The sequence below is a fragment of the Aphelocoma coerulescens genome, chromosome 1, assembly GCF_041296385.1.
Source record: "Aphelocoma coerulescens isolate FSJ_1873_10779 chromosome 1, UR_Acoe_1.0, whole genome shotgun sequence".
NCBI classification, from domain to species: domain Eukaryota; kingdom Metazoa; phylum Chordata; class Aves; order Passeriformes; family Corvidae; genus Aphelocoma; species Aphelocoma coerulescens.
Window position 1 is genome coordinate 78,784,716 of NC_091013.1, and position 23,891 is coordinate 78,808,606.

General features: G+C 38.0%; 1 protein-coding gene across 3 annotated transcripts in view; it reads right to left on the reverse strand.

Annotated features, from left to right (window-relative positions):
* Nucleotides 1-23,891, reverse strand: part of GRIA4 (glutamate ionotropic receptor AMPA type subunit 4) — a 219,543-nt gene that overhangs the window by 55,307 nt on the left and 140,345 nt on the right. For 2 of the 3 annotated variants that reach the window (XM_069014697.1, XM_069014706.1), the window contains exons 5-10: nucleotides 19,588-19,641; nucleotides 17,438-17,596; nucleotides 15,454-15,621; nucleotides 13,751-13,855; nucleotides 8,356-8,466; nucleotides 732-938 (exon numbers count right to left, since the gene is read on the reverse strand). In XM_069014697.1, the coding sequence (XP_068870798.1) occupies nucleotides 732-938; nucleotides 8,356-8,466; nucleotides 13,751-13,855; nucleotides 15,454-15,621; nucleotides 17,438-17,596; nucleotides 19,588-19,641 (804 nt within the window). Of the gene's footprint in view, nucleotides 1-731; nucleotides 939-6,990; nucleotides 7,054-8,355; nucleotides 8,467-13,750; nucleotides 13,856-15,453; nucleotides 15,622-17,437; nucleotides 17,597-19,587; nucleotides 19,642-23,891 lie in introns of those variants that run through there. The other variant, XM_069014717.1, reaches the window with a different exon arrangement.

Here is a 23,891-nt window from a genome sequence, read left to right on the forward strand (position 1 = left end):
TTCTCAATGCAGATACTGGCAACTGCAGTCATCAGCAAGCTCAGCTCTGAGTTTTGCTACTTTTGGTAATCCCAGATACTGCAAATATTTTTTTGGGTTTGTGGGAACTATTTTCTTTAAATATTGGAGCTTTATGTGTCAACAGAATTGCTAAGTGTTATGGTATTCTGAAGAATCCTTCTCCAGATCACTCTATAACATAATGTTCTCAGTTGTTAAACTTACCAGGTTTGCTCTTAAATTTTATTATTGATGGTCATCTTAAAAGTCTGTCTTCATTCTGAATTGCCTAATTATCTACTTGTCTGTAGTGGTTTGTTACCTATGTGTAATATATATGATGGTGGATTTTCCGTTTCTCAATCTAGACCAAGAATCCCATCTTTTTTAAAAGATCTGTCCACCATTCCATGAAAATGAATTAATGAGTGATATTCTTCCCAAATAAGTTTTACAGTGTGTCAGGAATAGATGATCTCTAACATTAATGAATTTTTAAGGGATATGCAAACTATGATGCTCTAATGTTCCAGGGTACTAGTTGAATAAATAGAAGAACTTGCATGAAACTATTTGATTTTGTCTTGAAAATAAGTGAAAGCACACAGATCTGAAATGAGATTCTGTTTCTTTTCTGTGATCCCAAGGCTAAATAAAATGCACATATATTTCCTATTTTATGACTTATACTATGATAAATTAAATCCTGCTTCAAAAATTGGTATGCTTACCCCATAAACAAGTTCTCCCACCATCCCATTCCAGATTTTTGTCTCTGGATCCCTTGCTCCATATTTTCCATCAGGAACAATGGCAATTTTGTACTTGATACCAATATGTTTTGCAATTTCTGATGCCAGATCTACACAGTATCCTTCAAACTTGTCATTCCCTTCAAACGTGTCATGGTTTTTCTTGAACATAACATATGGGGCTTCCTATAATGAAAGAAGTAGAACTGTAAAGGAGAAGTGTACCAAATATAGTCTGGAAAAAAAACATGTCATGAACTGACTGAACAGCACACACTTTATCAAAAGTTCATGGACAGTATAAGCACATTTAAATTAAAATGTATGAACAAAAATCCTTCTGGCAAGGTATACTCTTTACACTAATTTGGCTTATATATTTCACAAGAATTATCAACCTTACTTTGTTTTAAATGAAAGATCTTAGTGCAGGGTATGCTAAATTTAAAGCATGAATAGAGACAGGGCCTATACAGTGCAAAGGACCGTGAGATCATGAAGGTACAATGTACACTTCTTGCTTCAGTAAGTAAGCATATCCTCTAACACAGAGTGGTTACTGCCTATGACATTTCAGATGCAGAGCCTGAGTGACTTCCTTGTTGAGGAATGCATAGTTACTAAGAGGCTACACACATTTTAGTGAGAACATAGAAGTATATCCCCAAGGAAATACGCACCTTCACTTTAAAATAAACAGTGCAGATTCTGCAAGGTTGTTTAGGATGAACTTAAGTGATATGCAAGGACAAGAATGGTATTAAGTTGACAGTGACCATACATGTTGCATGAAAAAGAAGTACCAAATATTTTGGGACAGTGAGTGCCATTGGAAACAAGTAAAATCTGTCTTGAAAAGTGGGTCTTGCATTCCCTCTGTAAACCATACTATCGCAATAGTGAACACTATGTCACTGGGAAATCAAGGTTATTTTTTTAGCTCTGTGTGACTTCAGACTTTAGAAATTATTCAATGAAACTATACTTTCTGATGGTATTTTAAATCACTTCACATAATTCATATTCAGAGCCAGTTCTAGATGAAATATTTGTCTAATATAAAGGGTGACTTAGGTCACCCTTTGTTTGAATTTACATCACAAAATACTGGCAACTTAAGTTTCTCTGTGCTAGGCTAGCACTGGCAAATGTTGGTTTTTTGACACTAACCTTGGTAATACTCTGCCCTATTCACATCTTTCCTACAGACATAACTAGTAAAAAAAAAATTTAAACATGTAGTGCAACAATGTCTGCTTCACTGAAACTACAAGAACATCAGCTGTAAGCAACAACAATTTTGTAGTCTCTGTTAGGTGTCTAACAAGGGAGGATAGGTGGTATTACAAGAGTGCAGTGCAATGCCTTTGCCCATACAGAGTTTGCATCTTCAAAGGAAAACTGCGGAGTATTACCAGCAGCCTGCACCTTTTCTTGCATTCCTATCCCCACTTAAATCACCTTGATCTCAACTACTGATCTTCTAGAGGGAGGGAGAGAGAAAAGCAGGAAGATCTTGATCTCTGCAGTAGTTCTTGATTTTCAGAAGTATTTTGGCCGCATGTATAAAATGCTCCTCCCTCACATAGGCTTTTTGTTTGCATGAGAGGAAGAGCCAAAATCGAGGTCTTTCCACATGTTATTGCACAAAAAAAGGTTTAAAACAAACAGACCTGAAAAATACTATGTGTCCTGTCTGTGATTTAACCAACTGCTTGCTAGAAGGGCAACCACGTCTGTCCAGTGTCCTGCATTTGTGAATCTCCTTACAAGCTTCAGCTACATTGCTTGCTGCACCTCAAAAGCAATTTTGCTTTCCAAAGAACAGAGTTAGTGATTGCTAGCTCTTCTGATTCAGCCATAGATCCCTGGCCAAAGGCATGCACCTAGAGTCACACCAGGAGATAATTCTGGCAATGGAAGAAGACATGCACAGAGTATGCCAGCTCAGCTAGCTCTTCCTTCCAAAACCCAGACATTGCTTCTGCCCGCACCTCACCACTGGCAGGGCTGCTGCAGAAAAAGCATTTTAACTGTTTCTGTGCAGCAAAGCAAAGTGACAGATGCCTCATTTTTTCTGTTAAAAGTTAAATGAACCTCAGCCCTCCTACCCAGGAGTTCTGTGAGGGAACACTGAGAAGGGAAGTGGGGTGGCCCAATCCTGTCCTTGGTAGGTCCAAGCAGAGGCCATCCCATCCAGTGGAGTGACCACCAAGACCTGACAGGGATCTGTTGGGTACTTGGAGGAACCACATCGGTTCTCTTCCCCATCCTCCTCCCTTTCTTTATTGTGATCTCACTGATTTAGAGCAAAATACAGCAGGGAACATTTTGTGTAATGCAATTATCTTACAGAGTAAGGTAGCATGGCTTGCTGTGACTGCTTTCAAGGAAGCAGCCACTGAGTGTGACCTGCCAGTGTGAAATGATACAATTAAAGATAACAGCAACACCTACAACCACTTGCTTACTACGTTGTGCTTTCCCTCCTAGCCTATTTTATACCTCTTTAATTGCAGTGCCTACTTTTACCTGACAAATAAGCAGGTATCTGCTTTCAAGGTAAAATTTGATGGTGGAATACAGGTGGGACTGCATGTGAGTTTCTGATAAACACTGTATTTAAAAAAAAAATCAAATAGTAGCCCTAGTTTTAAATCCTGTCCATTTAAGACTTTGAGGGTGTTTCAAATTGATGAGGTGTGAAGATGTTACAATGAAAGGACACTGAAAGGCAAGTTTTACTGGTTTGCTAACAAGTAACTTACACAGATAAACTTTCAAGGTCACACTGTGAAGTCATGAAAGATCTGTATAGATCAATAAGCATGTACTTAGCCATATCTTGATGCTCTTTTCTATCTGTGGCACTGAAAAAGAGCTTATTATTCTGTATAATCCATTGCAATAGCATTTTCGAAGTTAGTAGCAATGTTAGTGTAGTCATGGTAGTCTAAAAACGCAAGAGATGCAAGTAGTCTGTGGAGAGGTAATATCTTCTGTTAGATCAGCTGAAATAGCTGAAAACATAGACCTACTTTTTCATTGTTTCCAGTTATAGCACCTTGTCTAGTAGAAAGATTATCTCTCCCCACCATATTTGTACTTACTATATTTTTGGACTATGAGCTTTTAACCTACTGATATAAAACACACCTCTGACTTACTGCTGAATGAGGTTTAACACTGCAATATTTGCAAGATTTCAGCTGCTTAATAGTATTTTATGGGGTAGTGAATCAAGGAAAAGCCCACATTGAAATGACCAATGACTAGCACAGAACAGATATTTGAAATGGTGCAAGCTTTACTCATATAATTCACAATTTTATAACAATACTTAACATTTGCAAATACAAGTTGATATCTGCAACAATTACCTTTATAGATGTAAACAAATCATTCCACCACATTGCCACAAATTCATGTGTACAGTTAAATGCTCACAACTGATGATTCGTACTATAAGGGAAGCTGGACAAAGTAACTAACCCAAATAACAAACAGATCTAAATTTGATTTTCCTATTCTAAAGTGGTTTTCAAAATGTTCACCATTGCAAAAATAATTTGTAAACGTGACAAATATCTGTGCAAGGAAACTTCTGATTTTTAGAACAGGTGTGGGACACATTATCACACTTTATTCTGAAAGAAACTTCTGTAAATGTCAATGGAAGGTTTTTTGGTGACCTTTTTTTCTTTTTTTTTTTTCTGAATAAAGTGTCCAGGATTCGGTTTGAAGTCTTTATTATTGTCATGCAATAAACTTCATTTTATTCTCCAGTCTACTGAAGAATTTAATTAATAAAGTTTCTAATGAAAAAATATTTTTCTATTATGAGAAAAAAGGCTATAATTAGAATTTCTGAGGTAAGACTCTATAAAGAGTATATCAGTCAAAACAGTGATGGTGGTTCTCAGTCACCTAATGAATGTTTCCTGTCATCTTAGATGCCCTAAGGTGATCTGCTTGACCCCAAGGTGCTGTTCTGCAGGTGTTTTGTGCACGCCCTTTACAGATAGGTCTGATACCCTCAGTATAAGGCATCCACCTATGGGTCACTGAATCAATTTCTAAATCTTTGTGGCCTTACATACATGGGGCACAACTTACCCCACATGCCTGAAAAAGTACATACACCAGCTGAGACACCCAGATGGAGAGGTCACATATAGAGCATGAGACAGGCAAGGGTCACCCTGCCAGTGTAAGAAATGGGGGACAGTCTGTGTATCCTAGAGCATCTTAAATGTCACTGAAAGCAACCGAATCAATACCCTTTGTAAAGTCATCTACATCTAGGTGACTTGGTTATGAACTGGATCCTGCCCTTGGAACTTAATCTGCCAACACAAGGGTATCTCATTAAGATATTGAACTGTAAGCCACAATGCAGATGCAGCTCATCATCAAGCTTTGGTTTTAAAGGAATTTTGTGATTTTTAAGTTTTGCAGTCTCAGAGTTAAGTACAGAGTTGGCTGTATCATGACAGGTATTTGAGAGTTTGGATTAGTCTTCCCAGCCTACTTCCCTAAATTCTACCTCAACAGCTTGTGACCATATTTCTGAACCTGCATTAGAGTTGATCATTCTCCCTAGCCAGACAAGTCCCTCACTCTACCTTAGTGTTAGGGCAGGGCTGCAAAGAGCATCCCTTCTCCAGTCATGCAAGGGGCCTACTGTGCATTTGGAGGTGTTACCGTCCCAGCCCAAAGGGAATGCTTCTGCACAGGTAGGAAATCCGTCCTTTCCAGATGTGCAGGAGGCTGTGCATCACATCAGGTGCAGAATAGGAACTATAAATGGTAAAGAACATCAGCTGCCCCTGCTGCCTCCTGTCTCTGGGCTGCTACTGCACCACATAGCTAACTGGGGATAGGCTGAGAGCCTAAACCAAATATGTAAAATAACTTCTACGTGCTCTCACTATGTTACAAATGAAGAACACATCTTGCTAAGTAGAAAATGCTGTACTAAGTTCTTTGAGTGCAGAGCTAATTCATTATAATGCAGTTTCTATGCAACAGCCATACAGCAAAGTAAGCATAGACACATAAAAGCTGAAAAAACAGAGGACAAATCAACTTGTGCTATTTGGCTTCAGGCAAAACTTAAAGCGAGCCATGCTGAAAACTTGTAAACTTTTCCTATGCTGCCATGACATCTGTCTTTGAAGACTGAAAAGTCTGACAGCACTGCTTGCAGAAGCTTTTCAGTTTAATGTTGGAAAATATGCATGCAACCAAAATTAAATGTGTCATCCACAATGGTTCAACTTCCCTTCAACATGAAGAGGGAAATGAAGAGGTGAAAAAGTCTCTGTGGCATTTGCAACATAACAAAGAAGAGAAAAATAACAGGACTCTGGAAGTTATTCTAGTTAAGTATTTCCTTTCTTTGTGTGTGATCATATGCTTGTGGATGCTAAACACATTGCCCTAGCAGGCCAATATTAAGAATCATGGTTCTATCCTGCCTTCAGCATCATGTGTGCAGCTCCCAGAGGAGTATGTGGGAGATGGTCATGATAAGGCAGAATTCACCATATATTCTTATTCAAACCAAATTCCAATATATTTCTCTTGCACTGTGGTTTAGAAACATGGAAAGGGGACAGTTTTGGTCAAGAAGCTGTGCTGCTTTCAATAAATTGCATTTATCCAAAAATGACATGCTGCATAAACACAGGGCATGCTTTGGAATATTAATTCAGTTTTTTGGTTTTGCAAATGATCCCACCAGTCCCTTCAATACAGGGGCTGGAAAAGGTCTTTTGAAGATAACATTTATTATGCACATCAAAATGCTTCAATGCAAACAGGACAGGCAAGATAACACATTTTTAAAAGCTTTCTTGTTTTCCTTTTTTTTCCTTTCTGGTGAACAGGAACCTTTTATATTACTTTTCATTACTATATTTTACTTGCTTTTCCTAAGCTTGGAGCTATTTATGGAAATTACAGTATTCGTGTGTGAGAGCTTCAGTCAAACATATCAGGATTGGTTTGAGAGGAAAATTTCGACTGAAAGCTTGTAATTCACATCGTTCTCTTCTCAGCTTGGCAAAGTTGAAGGTTAACGTCATCTGTTCTAGACATTTCAGATTAGTCACAGAACTTTTCTTGGTGGTTCAGTGCCTGGTCATCCAGTCAGAGGAACAGTAATCCATATGGAAAAATTAGCTCAATGTTACTAGACTGGTGGGTAATACTTGAGCCTTAGTTAGGACTGTTCGCAGCATCTTGGGACTCTTTTCTTCCTTGATCAATTTCTTAAAATAGGATTCTTCATCAGAGGCTGAAAAGAGGAGGACTGTACTGAAGTATATTTTTTTCCATCACCAAATCTTTTTTTTTTCTTTTTTCTTTTTTTTTTTTTTAGGAAAGAGATACATATATTTAAAATTTCCCATGCAAAAATAAAATTAAGTTACACAGTTTGGTTAGGAGTTACATTCTGAATTCCTGTATAGTAGTTTGGTTGTTTTGTATCCTGAAATGATAACCTTCAACATGAGATTTGTTAAGACATACTTAATGCATAAATGCTGACATACACTGCTGAAAATCTGGTAATTAACTGTATTTTTAGTTAGAAAATGTCTTGACACTTTCCTTTGGATTACTTTAAACTCCGTATCAAGTTAGAAAAATTATTTCCTAATAACACATACAGAATATTCTTTCCCATTTGAGACAGAGTTTATTGGGTTAACATGTCTTGTCTAAATGAAGCAGGTGAAAAGGGCAGTGAACTGAGATGTAAAATCTTAAAAGCGGTCACGTAAAGGTCACCCTTTGCCAGTTGGCTTTGATAAGCATCAGCTTTAAAGGGCATGTCTGACTTCAGAGGAAAAAATTGTTAAATATTTTGTTTAAAATACAGATTTTTAAGAAACAATTGTTTTGAAAAATTATGGATTAAAAATGTAAATGAATGAAGCAACTGCATTCTCCTTTGCAACCACTCTTAAAACACAATAATCCTGGAATATCAAACTCCAAATATATTTAGATTTTATTAAAATGAAAATTTTACTGCAATGCTGAATAAACATATTAAGAATGCATCTACTAAGTTCATGTTTTCATTCACATTTAACAGTAGATAATCCAGTTCTGACTGGCTGACTGAACCATACGACGTAGAATTTTAGCTCTTACTAAAGTCAATTGTTGAGTTTATAATTTACCAAGAAAAAGGGACGCTGGCATTAAAGTAATCTCATTTTATACCCTCTGTTCTAGTCTGTCATTGAAAGGCTTTGGGTTTTTATTTTCTTCCAGTTTTTCTGAGTCAAGATTTATCAATTAGATGTTGTAAGAACCCATATCTCTGAGACTTCTTTAGTAAAAAATGGAAAAGACTGAATAAAAGAAAAAAATTACCACAACTCAGTTTTAAAAACCTGATTTCAAGTGAATCATTATATTAAATGCATACCAAAAAAAATCTCTGCAGACATGACAGTCAGTGTAATTAAGATATATGGCTCTCATCCTCCCATTAACCTAGCAACTGGCAGACTAAATTAGATCATAACTAGAAATGAGATTGTGTCACACACCAGTATAAGCATTAAAAAAAGAAACACCTTACCAAAATTGTAGTGACAACTACTGTTCTATTCTCAATGGCTGCAGTGTCATTTCCAAGTGTAGGTTCATGCTGAATCAAAACTAATTTATCCATGTCATTCCAATAACCAACCTGCAAAACAAAATGTATATCATTTGCAGTAAGGTCTGCATTCTGCATGACTACAGATATAAATTACTATACGAAAACCAGAGTGATCCAAAGACGATCCTGTCCAAAGGAAGTGCTGTCACGTTAGATATGGGGGTATGCATCTATCACTTTGGGTGTACCTCCTTGCACTCCTGCTGCACACAGTCAGACCTGGTGTCACTTCCTCTTCGCTGCTCCTGAATGATCTGGGCTACTTCAACCAGAGGCCCAAGTTAAATTCCATTTTCATTAGTTTGAAGCCTTCCTGGGGCATAAACGAAATATAAATATTTTTGCTCCCCACAAGAATATTTTCATTCATTAGTCCTCCAGACCTTCTGGTCTTAGAGAGAGGAATGAAAGACATCTGGATGACAGTTTTGCAATCCCATGGCTGATCTCAATTCCTTGCTCCATCATGGGCTTCCCAGGAGACCCCAACTCTGGGACTTATACCAGGCTTGTTCCACTTAACTGCTAGCAATGACCTTTTAGTACCTACATTAGAAGCCCTGTTATTTAAGCTTTTGTCACACTCACAGGACAGACAGTACCAGTAGACAGTGACTCAGCTCATGTAGGATAAGCACCCCTCATAGAAAGGTGCTTCCTTTTCCCACTGACTCTAAAGCATGGTGAGAGTGAATTCTCACTAAATGTATCTCTGGGAAGTACCTACAGGGAGGTGGAACAAATTGGATTTTTCTCGCCTTGGCTGCATTTAGGCTGTCACAACCCTTCCCAGAGCAGCTTTAAGGTGAAACAGCTGCCTTTGCTCACTGCTGGCCATAAGCTGCTCCAGAGGCAGACTTGAATCAGTCATTTTTGTAATCCCATGGAGAAAAACCCCCAAACCTATCTTTCCCCCTTCTTGCCCATTCTCTTTTCTGCAGCTAGATCATGGCTGTCTGTGCATCCACTGACAAGGCTGCTGGGGCTTTTTCCTCTGACCCAGCCCTGACAGCACTCAGCTCAATGTCAAATGGACAACATGAACACAAACAGGTCAGTAGAACAGTGCTCTAATTCCACCTAAAGGGGCTCCCCCTCTTGCTGAGAACCCAATGAATTAGGAGACTGATCTTTCTTCCCGTCATGATTTAACAGACACAGGATTTAAAAGGTTTCTATCAAAGAGATGCAATTCAACCGGGCACAGCTCAGTTTCCGGGAGCAGCTGGGACCAGTCAGCAGCAATTGCCCCTTGCCCTCTTCCTTGATTAATTAGGAGTTCATGAGACCAAGAGCTGGGAGAGAGGAATGCCTTGTCTATTTTACTAGTAGAGGAATGGGAATTTTAGTGGAAAGTGGGCTCCAGGCAGAGCTTCAATGTAATTGTCAGGACAAAAGGACACTGTGCCTTGGATGAAAAATTTCAGTATGACAGAAACTGGCTAAATGATCAAATCAGTTATGCAGTCAATACTATTTCCAAGGCCATTGTAGAACCCTGACAAAAATTCCCCATCACATAGGATTCTGCCTCCATGACCTGTTCAGCTCAATGCAGTGAAGTGATACGAGAGTTTAAAAGTGCAGGGGAGTGCTTCTGGTTCCTGTCTCATATGCATTACATATATATTCTGCATATTATTAAAACAGTCAACCTTCCTCTTGATTCTTACATTTACTATTTCATCAGTTTCCTTCTTGAAAAAAATGCATGGAGAGGTAAGTCATTTTAACAGTCCTTAGAGCAGTATGACTGAACGTGAGTGATTTTTTTTCTATTAGTGAAGCAAACAAGCACAAACTGTCCATGCACAAGTTCTGGCATACTTAGTTGAAATGTTCCTTTTTTTTTTACGATTGCTCTTACAGCACTGGAGCCTTGATTTAGGTGTCTGCAGCTAACAGGAAGTGTCAGCAATGCTGATACAGTGGAGAGGAAGGTTTTCTTCCTAGTAGTATGCACTGCTACCAAATATTCTTTTTCATCCAGACAGCCATTCAGCCACAGATACAATTGATTATTGAAAATGTGGAGTTCTTGTCAAAAAACTGTGACCAGCTAAAGGCAAAATATGTACACCAAAACCTGGCAGTTTGGGCAACTATTATGATAGTGAATGATGATTTTTCATTGTGCAAATCTTCACTGCTATGAAGTTCAGACGGAAAGAGGAAAAAGAATGTAGAAGTAAGTACCATATGAAAATTCAGACAGAGATAAAGGCATTATTTGAGAAATGGCAGGCATCTTTTAAAGGAATTTTAGCTTTAAAATGGTGTGAGCTTGTATGTGTTCAGCTCAAACCTGAGCTAAAGTAACTCTGGAACTAGATTACTGAATAAATATGAAAGATATGTCATGACACTTGTATAAGTATAGAGATACACAGTCACTTTGGGAGCACTAAATAACAGTATGCTTTCCCATAAATACCTCAACTCCAGAAGGGAAAAAACTCCTCAAAGGGTAGGATTGAATTCAGCTATAAAAGTACCTTCAATTCTATTTGGGTTGCAACTGAACTTCATGGCAGTTGCATCCGCTTATACCGAGGCTGAATTTATCTTTTAGAAAAAAACATTTGCCTCAAAGTAAATTTGCCGTAACAGTTTGGCATTTGAATGAATAGTGTCCTTTCTGAAGGCCTGTGCTCCTCGTAGTAACCACTGAAGTGATCCTGCTGGAGCTCACAAGCCACTAAAGGCAAGAGAATACTCAAAAAAATTTTATAATTAATTTTCATGCTGCCAAGTTGGAATTTGGGAGCGAAATCTTAGACTGTCTTGTCCATGTGTGTGTAATGTATATGCTTTGTTTACTTTTTTTTTTTTTCACTTTTTTAAAATTTTGGTGATAGGATCCATGGTGAATGACACAATCACAGAATTATTGAGCTGGGAAGGAACCTCTGGAAGTCATTTGGTCAAACCCCTCTGTTCAGCCTAAAGCCAGTTGCCCAGGACCATGTCTGGATGGCTTTTGAATATCTCCAAGAATGAAGATTTCACAACTTCCCTGCACAACCTGTGCCACAGCTTGGTCACTTTCACAGTAAAAAAGTGTTTCCTAATGTTGAGAAAGAATCTCCTGTGTTTCAGCATCTGCTTATTGCCTCTGGTGCAGTCCCTGGGCCCCAATGAAAAGCCTGGATCATTTGATCACAACCCTCCAGTAACAGGAGCCATTCCATTACATTTCCGTGATCCTTGTCCCCACACTATTTCCCCTCAGCAGCAGGTTTTGTTACTGCTCTTCAGAGAAGAACCAAGTAAGAAGTGCTGCATAAATGAAACTAACATGAGCATAGGCTAGTATTTCCCATTTTACTAAATGATATGGAAGTCTGCCTCTGTCTAGCTGTGCCATTTTATAATGGTCTGTTTACATATTTAAAGCCGTGGGCAACAAAAATCACTTTTTCATGTGTTACTCTGACTGGAAAGGCAGTTTTGAAAGGATAGTGCTGGGTGACTCATAAGTCATGTTATGTTGGATGTGAGAAGAAGGCATTAAAAGTGAAGGCCTCTTAGTTCAATTAAGTATAACCATTTCTCATGTATTATATAGGATTTATCAGGCTGGACCACAGAACTGGTCCAAAGATCACATATAAAGCAATATCTAATACATGAGAAATAAATTCTTGTGAGTAGCCAGATCTGTCAAAGTTGTCATGACTTGTTACATCAAATACAGGTCATGACTTAAGAGTAGCAGAGAGGCATGACTGAAAGGTAAGAAAAGCACCTTGGGCCTCCAGCACAGCACAGACATAACTCCTCTGTTTGCAAACATCCTCCCCTGAAACTGCAGGCAAGAAGAGAGGATGGGGACATCCCTGCAGCCTAGCCAGATAGACACCTCTCCCAAAACAGGTGACAAAGGCTGAAATATCAACCTTTTTCAAAAGTTTGCTGACAAGCAAATTCCCTAATGATTTACTGAAGTTGTGACCTAATTAAACACATCTCTTGCACCTTGCCTTCCCTCCTGTACAACTGGAATAGGGGATGAAAAGGGCATATTTCATGGTTTCCTCCAGTGCACCCCAGCCACCCATGTATCCTCCTGGCTGCCAACATTGCAGCGTGGAGACAGGAAGGAAGCAGGACTGGTAGCAAGACCAGACATACTTTCTGGCAGAAGACAGTGGACTTCTCAAGAGAGGGAAGTCAGACTCACCTTTCCCAATTTATTCTTCATCCATCTGTCACACTTTCAAAGGACAACTGCACCAATAGGCCTTATATGCAGGCACATGCTTTTCTCTGGTGTACAGCTCTATACTGTGATATAGTGGCAATTTTTTCATCCAAGTGTGTAATTCTGCTCTGGTCTGCAGTTTAACACTCTGCCTCCTCAGCACTGTGGCAGGCAACTGTCCCCAGGGATACACAGTTCACCTGTGGTACTATTTACTGTGCTTTCACCTCTGGCCAACAGCAGAGGAGTATTTAATTCAATTTTGATTGCTTTGGCCCTACTCAAGCACCAAGAATATCCTATTCACCATCATCTGCCCCCTTTTCTTGTTCTGATGATCTCTCAAACAAAATAGGCCACAACAGCTCTAAAAAAATTAAAATTCTTGAGCCTGAGTACATTTTCTGCTTTTATTTGTTTTATACTGTGAGACATTTCAGCACAGAAGAGGAAGGATCAACAAAGTACCCAGGCTTATCTTTTTAAAGTGATTGGGCTGAGTGAGCATTCAGACATGAAGGATCTGCTTAGACATATATTAATGTGCATTTGCTTACAAACAACCAAACCAATCAAGCACACAGGATTAGATACTGCAATTAATTTCAGAAAATATAAGTATTCAGGTCATTCGCTCTTCCACCTCTCTCCTCTTCTGTCCTTTCACCCTTAAAAGCCCTGTGTTAGTTACAGCCTATGATTCATATTTACACAGAACATACAAATCGACCTGCTTAAAAATGCCATTAATTTTCCAGACAGAAACCTTGGGGTAAGATACAAGAAATACCTGCTATTCAGAATTCTGACCATTTCCCATCACCCAGCAGCCTAGCAACATGTCATCCAGCTGGTTTTCATTAGTATGCTTGACTGACTGACATCCCACCACTCCAAGATGCACACTTGTTTTTGAATTCCCCAATTTGAGGCACTGAATAATAACACCTAGTAGAAAATGCAGCTAAAAACTGCTTTCACCAGAAATATCCATCTATTACACCTTTTTAAACTGCAGATTCCACTTTAATACAAGTTGGAATAACCTTTTCATCACACACAAGTCACTTATATGATACAAGGACAGCAAATGCTATGAGCACATACCTTCCGAGGGCCCGTGTTTTTCAGCTCAAAGACATCCATGGTGTAGTTGACTCTGCGACCGTAGTGGTCAAACTGAACATTTCCAGTCAAACCTTGTATTCGAACCTACAAATGGAAGAAAAACCACCACGAAGATCCAGTCTTATGTTCTTTATTTCAAATGTCACAGAGCAGTGCAAGTTATCTTGGCTCCATCCTTACATTACCATAAAAACACTACTGCAGAACCATTCAAAGCAATAAAGTTGGCTACTTTCTTTATATTCGTTTTTCCTGTCAAACCATGCTCAAAACAGGCTTAGTTATGTCAGTATCTAACTGCTAACAAAGACACACAGTGGACCTTCTCTTCTTTCATGCTATGCAGCTCAACACCTTCCACCTGCAGGTTCTAAAGAGAAGCACATTTTTTACCATTCTCATTGCTCCTGGGGTCATATGAAAAAAACCTAAAGGAAGTTTGGCCTGAGCTCACATATCTTTCTTTGTCCCACTCCAGTGGATTAAATGAACAAATTGAGTATTTACTGCTCATCAAGGTAAACTTGACAACAACCTTAGCCCCAGCAAAGATGATACAGGGTTGATATGGGTAGGGTTTGAAAAGGGTGTTTTCAAAGCATCAGAATGAAGAAGGCCAGATGTGAAGCCTTACTAGGGGCTGTCACAGTTTTCCACCACCTGTGCCTCAGCTGAAACCAGAACACTTTTTCTTTCTTTCAGCACTTTACTGTGTCACTGAAGGATACCCAAATTGTGGTTCTTGTCCCAAAGAAGTTATGGCCATATTGCTGCTGGCTTTGATTTTATCAGGATCCGGCCATGAAAAACTCTTTGGCAGAATTCGAAGGCTCATGCTGTCTGCCTGAACACATAAGCCTGACTTAACGTTTCTCTCAATTGTTACAGATCTGTGCATCTCCACAGATTAGGTGAAGCATACAAAATGCTTTATTTCTCTCCCTAAGAGTCAGGATACGGATTGAAATCACTTACTCTTTCCCTCTGTCCATTTCTATCTCTGTTGATTTTTCTCCAGGACTGAAACCTTGGCTTCCAGGCACAGAGCTGCCAGCTCTGTCAGCAGTCACTTCTCCTCAGCAGTTTCTCCTGAGTGGAGTCTGCTCATTTGCAATGATTTAAATTCTACTACAGGATTTTTATTTTCTTTACTGTCCCATTCAAAGGAAAGGCTAAATCATCTTGACAGAGATCTGGAACTTTCTAGGCATCCATATTCATCAGGAATTCAAAATCCTGACATCAGAGAACAATGGCTCTGGGTTATTTCTTTTTAAAGAAAAAAACCCCAAAACTACCTATGTGATTTCCCTGGGAAAAGTCTATTGAAGATGGCAGAAACATATTTGAAAGGTTATATTATGTGGTTATACCTTTTTCCTTAAATGACATTGTACAGTCAGGTTATTTGCAATAGTAAGATGAATTCAGCAGTGTACTGGAGGAAGTTCCAACTATCTCAAAAGATCTAACAGTAGCTTCAAATAGAGTAGTTCCTGTATTCCTTCATTCCAAGTTACAAATCAGAACAACCTGAACAGCCCAAGCTGCTTCCAATTTCCAAGTACAAAATAATTTCCCCTCTCCTATTACTACCTTTGTGCATACTATTTTCGAAGGCATATAGCGCCCAACTGGTATCCAAAATTCCAAAAGATCACTAGAATAAAGCTTCCCCTTACCTGTTTTAATGTCCTTTCCATATCAATTCCTTGACCCCATGGGGCTGCAGGGTTGGCAAGACAATCACCAGCATTTCCTCTCCTTGAAATATCAATTTTCTGTCTTCTAAGATTACGGAAAGTTTCAGCCATTACAAGCACTCCATCATATGTCAATGCAGATGTATACTAAATAGATGGACAAACACAGCCCTTGAGAGTTGGCATGTCTTTAAAAAAATCTGCTGTTTCAAGATAATTCTAGTTTGATTCATTATGCAGCAGTTTCTACACCTTCATTTAGAAAACAGCTCTCCTCAAAATCAAAAGCAATTTTGTCTAAAGGACAAATGCAGGACATGTCACTAGGTCCAGCTTTAAAATTTTATTTCCTAAGGGTAAAAAATCTGCATCTTAAGAATTAATAAAAGAAACAAATTAAACCTGAAATATTCAAGTCTTTTTCTTTTTTTTTTTTTTTCCCACTTGCCTTATACAATAGGGAATAACCCCATCCACCCAATTTATTCAAAAGAAAAGAAAGAGACAGTAACTCACTGAGAAAATGTAACTGACAAAACGCGCAGCTAATTAGCAGACATCCAGGCCCCTGGAATTGCTAAGAATGATCAAGAGTAGGTTCTTCCAATTGGAAAACCTGTGTTGGCTCTCTGCCTGAAATGCACCCTGAGCAGTCTGTGTTTCCACACTAACTACAGCGACTGCTTTAGGTTGTTAACATGCCAAACGAAACGTGTAGAGCAAGTCTTCGGCAGATGTTCGCCTGGAGCCACATTAACAAAGGGGTGTTCTCTCAGTATGGTACTCTGACAAAAACACTGCATCAGGAAAAGTTGTTCACATGCCCAGGGCTGCTATTGATATACTCTCCAATTTCCAAAATTCAAATTCCATTATTCAAATCTAATTTCCTTCCTTTCGTCTTGCAGATTATAAGGTCTTTGAGACATGCTTTATCTTTATAATCTCAAATTTTGGTTATCCCTAGATGATTTATTTGTGATTCAATTTAATCATGCTGACTTCTCAGAAGGAGACAGAATAATCCTGTTTTTGTGGCAAGGAGTCCTATAGGTAGAATTTTTCCTGTCACCAGTAACTGGGGATGTCTGCATTCCATAGCCCACGGCATCCTTGGTTTTGGTTTGTTTGTTTTTGTGGTTGTTCGGCTTTTATTTTCACATAAATTTCTGGAGTTTTACTGAATTCTGTAGCTATATCTTGTAATATCCATGTTGATATTTTCTCTAGACTTTGCCAAGCTACCCATCTCCCAGCCAAGGGAGGGCTGGTTGCTTATCTTTGCATAGTGTCCAGCACAAAGGGGCCCATTTTCAACCACGTGTGGTATGCATTAGTGCATATAGTAACAGAATTACTTTAATGAAGTCATATTTATATCTATGCTGTGATTTGCCTGCCAGGAAAATTATATGTGAAAGAAATATTTTGTTATCAATCTGTGAAGGATTAGGATAGAGGAACACTGGGATAAGATTTAACTTTAAAATCATGCCTGAATGTGATTTCTACTCGAGGTTTTGAGGTGGAAAATTTCCAGAGGAAACTCCATATGAAAATTTATAGTTAGCAAATTTACAATTGCAGTAATATCTCATACAGAGGAATTCACCTGTCAGGAAAGATCTGCACTACAAGTAAACATAGATAATTAGACAAATTAATGTAAATTTTATTGAAATTAAGTTGTCAGTTAAGCATTTGACCTATAACTGCTGTCAGTAAAGGGGTGAAGTTGGAGGATAAGCGACAAGAGACATTTAAGTACATCAGCAAAATGTGTTGCAGTTTTTTTCCTCCATGCAAATGTGAGGATAGGCATGACTAATGGCCAGTAACAGTAAGATCACCTGCCTTCTCCTCTGCATAAATATCAAAGTCTTCATTCATGTATTCAACAATGTTAATCAGAAAATAGAATGCTGGAGTGATATCTTTGGTAGTGCTTCAGATCAGGGAGTACCTTTGGTGGGGTCTCAGATCCTGGGTATTCTCTCTGGTCCAGTTTCTTCCAGCGCTGCATCAGCTTAGTTACCATTGGGGTACTGAAATCCACCAGCTGAAATCCAGTCACATTGGCTCCTCCATGCATAAATCTCTCCAGAGAAATATCTTTGAATCCCTAGAAAATCAATTTAAGATTTTGTTTTCCCTCCTACACCACTGTGGGTCCAATCTGTTCTAGGTAAGCATGGCAGACTAAAGAATGCACAACAGGATTCCATTAGAAGGCAAAATTTAAAACCAGAGAATAATGTAGAATCTTTATTCATAACTTCCATTTGTGTAATAAAAAAAAAAAAGCCAAGAAATAAATTTGCCACATTATTGCTAGGGTGGTCTTGACAGCTTAGCAACACATTGCTGCGAATGGAAGACAGTTTTTGAAGAAATGCCTTTGGCAAATCAACTGAAAAGTGCCTGCAGAATATTAAAGGCTTAATCCAATTTCCATCAAAGTTGGCAGATTTGAATAAGCACTGTACTAGTGCTTTAAAAAAATGCATCCCTCTTTTTTTTTACGTTTAAAAAATGAACAACATTATTCTGTAAATACATTTACTCCACGATTCATTGTTTAGGCTGAAAATGTCTGAGATAATGAGATAATATAATAGACATTAGAAGGCAGAGACAGCATATGAGGATCTCACTGTTAGTGCAAGGAAAACAACATCAGAGTAACGCTTCTGTTAAACAGGACTGTGGTAGCTCTCAGATCTGTTATATATGGAAAACCTAGAGTGAACCTCAACACTGAAAGAGAAAATGAAGTACATATATTTCCTGACCTATTGGTTTCTCTGGCTAATCTCTTCAGCACATATAAAGAACAATTTCTTTACTAAAATTTGCATTTAGAGACAGAATTGAACTTCAATAAACTGCATAATACAAACTGCTAAAGCACTAAGAAGCAAGCATAAATCTTTCTGCTCCTTTTCTAGATGCTTTGTCTAAGGCTAGCACAGAGGTATCTTATTTTTATTTTCTTAAATTCATCTGATTAGTATTTATCAGTGAAAACATAACTGTACATCACAATCTAGAAATATTTATGAAAAAACATAGTGGGATACTGGGGTACTGACCCAATATCGCAGGGGAAAAAATACCTGCTAAGGACAGAGATTTGATTCATGTCCTAAGGGATACTGACAGTAAATATAAAAGGTGACGCATCAGGAAGTCGTATTACCCACATAATTGAACGGACAGTGGATAACAAATTGTGCCCCTGCTGAAGCAGATCAGATGTGCCTGTCTCCACTGCACACCTCACTAGCAGCTCACTGCAACATCCAGTTCCTTGTTTACAGCAACTATTTTGCATGAGAAAAATTACTTAGGTAACTTTAAAATTGTAATGCTGAAAAATCTAATTTATAAGACCTAAGAGTACAGATATCTCATTTGAAATGCCTGAGGCTTTAAAAATAATCTGAAGTGATACTAAGTTAGGGTTCAAGTCCAGCAAAGAACAATAAAATATTTCACATCAACTAAAATTCCTTGAGGGAGAGTAGAAAGAGAACAATTTAAAGCATGCATTAGAATCTGTCCTGCATTCACTGCGCTTTGCCAGGCAGGTATTTTGGCTTAAAGAATGAGCCATTTAAATAACAAAATACTGCATTTACTCTTTTTTTGCCCTCTTCTGAACATTAGATGTGTGAATGTCCAGTTTAGACTTAAAGTAAAAATACTGAACAAGTAATTTGAGTGGAAACAGCTGCTCTTACCAGAAAATGAATGTTCCCTGGAGAATGTATAAAAGTTACCTCTAGAATTGTTATGTTACTAATAATAAAAAGATGAGTCAAAAATCATTGTATTTCTGTAAATTATAGTTCAGCCTCAAGATACCCCTATCAGTTCTTTCTCCTACCTTGATTGTGATAAAATTTACGAGTGTTACTGTATTACTGTGCCCTTTATATCTAGATGGCTGTAATAAGAAACCCAAGCTCTTTTACACATCATAAAAAACATATTATGTACAGCAACATATTAGAGACAGATGGGAAATGTTGTGTGAAGTACTGTAACTTCAAAGTAAAACTGAGTGTTTCACTTACCGAGCAGGGGTATAATTCTAGAAAAGTATCTTACCAGGTTGGCAACAATATAGTGGTATCCTTTAACATGCTTTCCCACGCTCACAATCTGTGGGAGAGAAATAAGACAAAAAAGGAAAAACAATGTCATATTGTTTTCTTTATGAAGGTGTTTTCATAGAAAGCTAGATATAAACCAAAATATATAGCAGCAGTAATACAATGTTGAGAGTCTTTCTGCAATAACGTAACTATAACTTTCCAGGGGCTTTATAATGGAAGAAAGTTAAAATTACAGTGAGTAAAGTAATGAACTGGTAATTGAAATGCCTTCTGTATTAAAAATGTTACTGTAGTAGACTATTTTACCAAATAGAGCAGTTATCTGTGGGACACAAATTCAGAAGGAGGAGATCACACATTAGCTAGAAAGCCTACCCACTGATTTACTTTTTAGTTTGAAATAAGTGCAGAATTTATGAATGAAACCAGGGTTTCATCTCTTGGGATCAAAGCTGTTTGCTCTTGATGTGGTCAAGTACTACAAGTGTTATTCATCTCTTAGTAAAATGCTTAAAGCTTTGGGAATGGGCATGAGCAAGGACAGAGGAAGGTTGTCTGAGTGTTTAACCAAAATATACCATCGAGCAACGCAAAAAAGGCAACAACCACTATATGGCAAGATCAGCCAGAGGGTTTAGATAGAAACTATGTCAACCAGCACCTCGTATCAATATTATTGCAATTTCCATGATGGAATGACTCTCATTTAATGTGCTGAAAAAAGAAAATGAGGTAATATTTTGTCAGTAGAAAATGGTGATAATAGATGCATTGCAGATTAAAGCTGCTTTTACTAAAGAAACTAGCAGTACTACCGGTAACATGCAGCTTGCAGTTAACAGTACAGTCCTTTGAACTCTTATTTTTGATAGTCTACCACTCATTTAGAAAAAGTCTGCATGTAGCTCAAATATGTGGGGTTTTTACCTCTCCATAAAGCATTTTAGCATCCCTTGAAATGAGTAAATAAGACACAAGCTAAAAGTTTTCCAAGAAGTGCAGGTTACTCAGTAAGTAATGGGAAACTTATGGATCTGTCTCCTTTCCAGCTTTGAAATCTTAGCTCTAGACTCTGCCTGAAGAATTGACGACTTCTTGACTTTAGGGATCACACCTCATGTACAAAAGACAGAGCAAACATTCACTGTGTCTTGCAGCCCTTTTTCCCAGTGCTGTAAGAAGTGAGAAAAAACACATTTTGGAGATGAAGAAAAGCTGATGAAGGACTAAATAATTTGATGAAAGACACCCAGGGATCCAGGATCTAAATCTGGATTAAGACTTGGAAATGCTTGACTCTGGACTCTATTGTTCCATTAAATTAATTCACTTTTGCAGCAGAATGGAAAGGAAAATCCAAAGGATTTGGCACAAGTATGTGGTCAAAAATATTTTAATATCATTATTTTAAAGTAATTATGTAAATAAGCAATTTGTCTTTTATTCTTCTACTCTATCCCAAACTTGGCTTCATATGTATAGTCTATAGCTAAAATGCTTGTATTTAAAAAGCAAAACAAACCTAAAAAATCCCAAAATACACCATACCCCCCAAGCCATGACCAGACTGTTAACCCTTCACATAAATGAATTTTAGACTTAATAAAACTCCCATTAAGATCAGTGACTAAATACCATTGCTACCATTTTACTGGGGGTGGCAGAGAGGGAGAAGTCACAACTTTCCCTATTATAAGCTCAACATGTGTGAGGAGGATACTGTCAAGTAATTCATTTTTCCATATAATAAAAAGTTTCAAATCCTGGCTGGGTCAATGGCTTCAAAAGGAATATGATCTCTGACACCAACAAAGCATATACATCTGTACTCATTCAGCAGTGCATGGTAATGAAAATATTTGCCTCCCCATTACAGGAAAACTGATATAGGTTAAAAAATACATTTTTAAATAAATACAGCATCACAACTTGAAAGTTTGTAAGTGGACTGACATAATTTAAGATGATAAAATCATAGAATGGTTTGGATTGGAAGAGACCTTAAAGATCATCTAGTTCCATCACCTTTCTTCTCAGATCTGTTGTTAATCTATTCCCCCTCAGCTTGGACGAATCTCCTTTTGAGATTTATTTCTGTTTTTGTTCCTAAGAAATGAATGTAGATACTACTGCAGAATTCCTAGATTTGATGTGAATAATACATGATATTTTTGAAAAACCTGTGATTTGATGTTTTCATTGTATTCTCTCAAAACTTGTTTCTTTGGGTGAGTGATACAAGTACACAGTTATGTATCACGTAGTTGTCTTAACTTCCCTTATAGTCAGTGGCAAGAGCAGGCACTTTGAGGAAATGATTCATCTTATTCTGTAGCACATGTGTAGAACTAATTAGACAGCTTGTGCCCTGAAAGTGCATATTTTTCTGCATTGACTAGAAAAAGAGTTGATGGGGATTAGCTCAGATGTAGACACCTACATTTTATATTCCTAATGTTAACAGAGATGAATTTCACCCTAAAAATGCTGATTACGCAGCCGGAAAAGAGAAGTGATGGCTTCTATTTTCAACCACGATTGGGTACAACTCTCATTTTGAATTTGGAAAGTATTATAGCTACTGGTCACACAGACTTTGAAACCAGGAATTTGTTATAGTTTAGGGAAAAAATGCCTGTTTAGTGAAATAGCTTTTTGTGAACATCTTATAGTTTTGAATATCCAAAATATATACGCAGCCACCTTTCTTTCTCAAAAACTCGAAGTTGCAGATTATGATCTACAAAACAGGATATGAATTCTTGCTACCTGAACAACCCCCTTTCACTTCACTGCATTTCTTCCCTGAGAGACATTGAGGCAATGAACTTAAGTCTCTTTGTAACAGGGGAAGGAGCTTGATAGATACTCAGTCTGGAATATGAACTCTCACACTCTCCTTTGTGCTTTAACTGGTTAACAGTGGCTAAAGTTTTGTGAGATGAGACCTCCACCATTCCATACATGTAAGAGTAGATATTACCCAGAACCCAAAACAGGCCTGAGATTTTGACAGTTGAGAGTGTTCCAGAAAGCCTTTGCTATAGAAGTTCATTAAGTCTGGGGGCACTTTAAAAACCCAAGTACTTCCTTGTGCACACCTAAATTCAGACCAAGAGGCCCAAGTTCAATCACAGTCCAGAAGGAAGGCAGAGTGGCATTGTCTGACATCTACATAAGCAAACAGGGCAGCTGACAGGGTAAGACCTGTACAGCAAAAGTGTTGGTGTTAAGCAGCTGGCATCCACAGCACACATTTCAGGGATTTACCATGGACTCCCTCTAGTCTGGTCACCAGACTGAACTCACACTACACCTCAGGGCACATCTTGTTCAGCCTCATCCAAACAAAAACCAGTTCACGTATTTGCAGTGCAACCTTGATGTGAAACTCAGGAACTAGGAGACTGACTGCGAAAAAACCCATTCCTGACACCGTAAGATACTCTGTGTACCTGTGGGCTGCACTTAGACAGGGCCTGAGCACCTGTGGGGCCCGTGGAAGATTCACACAACAAAAGGCTGAGCAGTGAGAACTGCCTTCATTTCATGTTGATTTGCAGGTTTAGTTCAATGACCAAGGTGACTACTAACTAGAATTGGAGCTTTTTTATACGCTCATTTGTAAAATAGAAGAAATTATTAAATAGTCATCAGTATTAAGAAGAATGAAAAAGAAAATACAATCTGCTTCCCAAATTGCCATTAACAGGGAAGACAACAGTCATTCCATATATTACCCTGTAGTCCCACTATAAGTGAATACCTAATTTCTGTAAATGAAACAGAACAGAATCAAAAAAAGGTGAGATATTAAGGCCATCAGGCTATCAAGTTTATTTCAGAATCTAACACAATTTTGGTTTTTTTTTCCCAAATATTACTGCATATGTAAGTGTCTGCAGAAAGGTGAACTTCAAAAAAAACCTAAATCAGCATTAGGATCTAATCACATTATAAAATGCATTGACATGTAAGAAACTAAAAAGAGCAGTGCATTATGATAATTTTTAGTTGTTGATTTACTATAACACAATTATGAAAATGCCCTATTCTGATTTCAGAATTCCTGTGGTAATCAAAAGTAACTAGAATTACACCACTGAGTTTAAAGTTTGGTAAAAGCAGGGCCAGTGAGATCCAACTCAGGCTTTTGACACAAATCTGAACCTTGTGACTTTATCATACGATACTGTTCTTTCCATTTAGCTGAACAATAGCCTAGTCTAGGAAATTCAGAAACTGTTCTACTATTGAAAAGAAGGGCTACCAGTGTCTGCTTTGATTATTTTCTTT